The 5,529-nt window shown below is 56.7% G+C and overlaps 1 protein-coding gene across 2 annotated transcripts in view; it reads left to right on the forward strand.

The window, feature by feature from the left end:
* The window catches only part of NOC2L (NOC2 like nucleolar associated transcriptional repressor), a 65,436-nt gene extending 59,907 nt beyond the window's left edge, over nt 1-5,529 (forward strand). Inside the window, exons 18-19 of one of the 2 annotated variants that reach the window (XM_019541619.1) lie at nt 188-363; nt 5,023-5,529. In XM_019541619.1, the coding sequence (XP_019397164.1) occupies nt 188-363; nt 5,023-5,244 (398 nt within the window). In that variant the 3' untranslated portion in view covers nt 5,245-5,529. Of the gene's footprint in view, nt 1-187; nt 364-2,151; nt 4,256-5,022 lie in introns of those variants that run through there. The other variant, XM_019541620.1, reaches the window with a different exon arrangement.

Here is a 5,529-nt window from a genome sequence, read left to right on the forward strand (position 1 = left end):
CCAGGCCATGGCGAAGCTCATACTCTGTTCTAAGCATTGTGTAAGGGACAGGCTGCCTGGCCAGTGGCCAGGGGAAGGTGCTAGCTGCGCTGTCCCTGTCTCTGTGCTGTGGCCATGAGGGGTGTGCAGGGCCCTGGCTGCCATTGCAGGGATTTTGTCATTTATTTATTTTTTTAATGAATTGCAGGGAAGACGAAAGCCAGGAAAGCATCGAAAGAAAAGGAAAGCCCGGACAGAGACTCAGACCTGAGCAGTGCAGGGGAGGATGAGGACCTGGAGGAGGAGGAGGATGATGATGAAGGAGAGTATGAAGTGGAGGAGGAAGAGGAAGGCAGCGATTCCAATGGTAAGGAGCAGAAAGAGGTGGCAGAGTCCTGGCTGCCCCTCGGGAGGTTTGTAGTGGGTCTTTAAGCACCAGACCCCCCCCACTTCAGCCTGGCTTCACCAGAAGGGCAGGCATCTCTCTCCCCTTGCCAGGCCTGGAGGTTTTCACCCTTCTGAAGCTGGGTGCTGCAGCAAAAGATGACCTGAGCAAAAGATTATGGTTTATGAGGCACTGGTGCTAACAAGCTGCCAGGGGGCTTTCATCTTTGCTCAGGGGCCTCCTGCCAAGAGGGACTGGCTTGGCCTGCCTCACTGGGCCCTGGCTACAAGGCTTTCCAGGCTCTCTACGTGTGCACCCAGACACTGAGTGTCTCTGGGGCTCAGCACCACAAAGTGTTTTTCCTTTTTGGGCTGCTGGTTCTGCCCTTTGTGAGCAGCGAGGAGGAGGTGCTCCCAGCAGCAGCGAAACAGTTAATGATCTCTGCAACTGCAGCCCCGTTGCCTTCCTACCATCTATGCTCCCAGCGATGGCCTGCCCCCTCAGCTAACAGCTGCTGCCCGAGAAGGGGATTCACGCAGGCTGCACACGGCTGCTCTGGATGGCACTGGCACTGCTTGGTGCCTGCAGAGAGGAAGCACAGCTGGTCTCCGATGCTGCCTGAGCACCTCCAGCCATGTGCCCAAGCTGGGTCACCCTGGGCCAGCAGGACCCCACCTCGCTGGATCACCCTAGTCCATGGCAGGTGGTGGACCCAGTGGGAGCATGTCCCTGGAAGCAGTTTTGGCTGTGCTCGGCCAGTGCTAGCAATGCCATGCTTGCAAGGGGCTTGGGGATGGAAAGGGCGTGCTGGGCTTTGCAGAGAAGCCCGTTCCTCTGCCTCCCCTTAACTATATCCCCTGGGGGCTGAGCATCAGCGGGAAGCAGCTGCGGTCTGTCCTGGAGGGGCAGGTTTCCTGTGCTGCAGGGGGGAATAGGGGACAGAGTGAAAGCGTTCCCTGACACCTGGCTACTTCAGCATGCCAGATGGCAGAGGCTTGGCATCGATGCCCTCATGGCGATGCCTAGAATAGATGCGCTTGCAACGCACAAGTTAACACGGCTGCCAAGGCCTGGAGCACTTTGCTTTCTGTCCTTCCAGCCCTTTCCCTCCAGGCCCAGGGGGGAGCCTCCCTCACTGCCTGTTACAGCGAGAGCTTCCCTGTACCTGTAGTAACCTGCCCGTCCCCAGGGGCCAAGGGAGCGTGGGCTAAGGCTGGTGGAGCCTCATGGAGCCTGACTGCACAGCTGGGGTGCACCTGGTCTGGCTGCTCCCATCCCACAGGGCTTCGCAACCATCGATCAGGAAAGGCAGGGCTCAGCCTTGAGCTCAGCATGAGAGCAGGTTATCACGCGCTGCACTGGGCCCCAGCCCAAAGCACGTGGCACAGCCTGGTCCTGCGGCAGGCGGTGGGCTCCTGGCAGCGTGTCACTACAGGCTCCAGTCCCATAGCAGCATCTCTGCCAGCCTCCCTGGAAACAGCCGAGCAGTGCTCCCTGCCTGGCTGCAGGCTGTTCCTGCCTTAGGGAGTCACAGGAAGGAGGAGCATGGCGCCCCGCACCCCCCGGGGCACTGCATTGAACTCCTCCCCCAGCCCCGCACCAGAGCAGGTGCTGCCCTGGGCACCCGGCAGTGTGCCCCCTCCCCCCCAACCCCTGCTGTGTGAGAGCTGCAGCAGCACTGATAAATTAATTAGCGCCCGTGATTAATTAGTGATGAGCCGCCTCCGCTTGCCTCGCTCCCAGCCAATAAAGCAGGATTTACACCTCTCTGCTCTTTCCTTCCGCAGGGGAGTCTGAGGGGAGCTTGCGGCTTGGGGTACAGACCAGCCGGCCGAGGCACGGCATCCATGGGCTGACCAGGGCTGACCTGGAGCAGCTGGCCTGTGGTGAGGAGGATGTCGTGGAGGATCTTGATGTCTCTGATGAGGACTGAAGGCCTCAGGACCTCATGGACAATGGCACATGGCTGCAGAGGGCAGTCGCTGGCTGATGCCACGGCACAGCCCTCTCCCACCCACTTCCCAGGAAGCGGTAAGAGCCCCATGGGGTGGGCAGCCGCCTGCCGCAGGGTGCAGGGAGGGCTCCCTCACCAAGGCAGTGAAGACGCCACTTGGACTCTTCAGCCCTTTTCCCACCAGAGTTTTATGGTTTTTGAGAACGTAATAAATTTTGTGGTCAGGTCCGGGCCAGTAAAACAGCTCCGCAGAGGTAATAAAAACACCCTCATTAAAATCCAACTTCGGAGCCAGCCAAGGCTCACTGCAGCTCCACCAGAGCGGTGAGGAACCGAACAGCAGGGCAGAGGGGGTGTCAGCCCTACTGAAGCTCCAGTCTGCGGGGCCACCCACCCCTGGGCAATGTCCAGGGGCTACCCACTGGCTCCCCAGTCCCTGGCCAAAGTGCCTCAGCTCTGCCAAGTCCTCGAGGGCTAATTGCAGTGTCAATACTGGAGTTTCCCGCTGCCACCCAAAGCACACCAGCCCCGCGAACCACTGCAAATGGTTGAGGGTGTTGCCTCTCACTGATGTGCGGAGTGCGAGTTCTGGGGTAGGTCCCCCCAGGAACGATGCAGGCAGGCGGCTCGGCCCTGAGAAGTCTCACCCACCTCCTGGTGCAGCTCCGCTCTGTCTTAAGCGGCGAACACCCCCCCCGCCAGAGCCGGCAGGAGAGCTCCTCGTATGCGTTCAGTCATGGTTGGTTATGTTTGTGATGAAAAGGCTCTTCGTGCCACCGGCCCTACAGAGCCAAAGCCCCAAGCACACGAGCTGGGGTCTCTCCCAGCTCCAGTGGCTCCAGCTGCCTTGTCCACCCTGCTCAAAGGGTGGACAGCGTGTGCTGCTTCCAGTTCGCTCAGTCTTTCTCCTTGTTGCTTCCCATGGGCTGAGCCCACAGCACAAGGACACTGTTGCAGAACTAGGTCACCTGAGGTTTTGGCCTTTGGTGCCTTTGCTGCTGTGAGAGCAAAGCTTACAGTCTTTTGGGAATTACTTACGTAAGGAACTCAGCCAGCAGTGAGACAGATCCCCTGCACCCCTCATCTCTGAATTATCAGCACATGATAGCTGGTCACTGCTGGGCCACTTGCCCTTATTTGCCTTCCCCTCGGATGGTGATGTGAGGCAGAGCGTGCTGTCTCCTTACGCTCGGGAGCAGAGCAGGCTCAATATGGGAATCATTGAGATAGATGGGGAAAGCGGAGCCTTGGCAGGGCATTAATCAAATGCCTTTCTAGAGCAAGGCTGCAGCCTCACACCACTTGCTGCCCTGCTCCTCGGGGCTGGCAGTGATTGCTCTCTGCTTGGAGGGGAGGCGGGAGACATACTAGGTACCTGTCTCTCCCCTTCACTCTGCCCTGATGCTGCTCACGTCTTGTCTTGTCTTCTCTGGTGACCAGAGCAGCAGGTCCCAGTTACCTGCATCCTGTGCTACAGTCCCAGCTAGTCAAGAGCAGGGCTTAGCACCATGAGGGCAGTACAGCTTCCCCTTGGGCTGTGCGTCCCCAAAGCCAAGCGGGAGCCAGAGTGTATCACGGTTTCCATCCAGTGCAAGGACAGCAGCCATCGCCCTCACTCCAAGCTCCCTGCTCCTCGGTTTGTGCAGAGCTTCTCAGCGCCTGCTCCAGGCCATCGTTATTGCTCTGCTGAGTCACAGTGCAGCAGCACTGAGGGCATTTCCAGCTAAACCTTAGCTTCTTGCTGGTGTTTTGGGAAAGGGGCTCACACCTTTTCCCCCCCCTTTTTAATTTCATTGGTAATGGATTAAGTGACCTATGGAATCCAGATTTGTGGTCAGACAACAGGCAAGAGCTTTCTCCTCCTTACCTCACTGCATTTTGCCAGGGCTAGGAGCTGCCTTCAAAGGCAACAGTAGAGTTGAATAATGCCCCTTCCCACCATGGGGCTTGTAGGTGCTGGGGGTGGCAGAGGAAGAGCTGTTCTCTGCAGCCCAAAGATGGCTGTTGTCCCCAAGACTTGCGCTGACCAGCCGGGGATGGTGCAGTCCTGACAACCACAGGGCCTTTCTGCAGAGCTGCTGGAGCGCAGTCCATGACAGAGAGATGTGCCATCCAGCAGCCATGGGGAGCAGCGTTTGCAAAGCTGGGGTGTGACTCCTGCAGCCACGTGGCCAAGTTTTGTTATGTTCCACGTTCTCACCGCATCCTGTGACACCAGAGTCTGTGCTGCTGTATGCCGGCAGTGCCCTGGACTGCAGGCATGGTGCGGGGGGAGCAAGTCGTTTGCAGTAGCTGTGTTGTGATAGCAGAGGGAGTTTGGCTCCCAGGGTACCCCCGAGTTGTGCATGCGGGAAAAGGGGAGCAGGGCAGTCTGTCCATCCTGCGATCTGCTGCATTAAGTGGCATGAAGGAAAGTGGGGGGACAGACTCTAAACTTTTTTTCCTCTACTTTTTAAAAAGCTTGAAAGGGGAATTTCACTTTGAAGCAAAAGAAAACTGGTTTCATTTCGGTTTAGCTTCCCCTCTAGAGAGGGAGCAGAACCAAATTCTTCATACTAAGAGAAAGTGGCAGTTGTACTATAACCCCTCTTGTCTGTGGCTGTCAAGTTTTACCTTCAAGACAGTTCTGACTTGCTCTGCAAATGCTTCCTGCTCCACCCCTGCCTGTGCAGCCCCAGTTTGGGCCTCCCAGCCTCCCTGCAAGCCTTTCAACCCATTTCTCAGTGTTGCTCTTTCTGGTCATACACCTGGATTGGGTTCTTCCTCCCAGCCGTCTTGCAGTACAGGAGGGACCCAGGTCAAATGCAAAAGAAACATGTTCCCAACATGCAGGGCTTGCAATCCGCAACCTGAGCATGAGGGAGACATCTGCACATACCTGAGCACTGGCAGATGTTGGCCCGGGAGAAGCATGTACCCTGGGTAAATTAAGTGGTTTTTTTATTTAAATCGATCGCTGGAAAGCCGTTAGCGTGACGTGATGGATAATGACAATTCTTTTTACAATATAAAGAAGCTAATGTACCACCAAGCTATTTGTTAAGGAAAAAAAAACCCCCAAACGGTAGCACGTGCAACGTTTAAACAAAAAGGAAAGAGAGAGAGAGAGAGAGAGAGAGAGAGAGAGCAAGACGTACCACATGTGATTGTTGCTCACAACTGTACACGTCACAGAAGGGCACCTCCGGGAATCACCGTCTCGTTCACAGTA

The sequence above is a fragment of the Crocodylus porosus genome, unplaced genomic scaffold, assembly GCF_001723895.1.
Source record: "Crocodylus porosus isolate Cpor-Errol unplaced genomic scaffold, CroPor_comp1, whole genome shotgun sequence".
Classification (NCBI taxonomy): Eukaryota; Metazoa; Chordata; order Crocodylia; family Crocodylidae; genus Crocodylus; species Crocodylus porosus.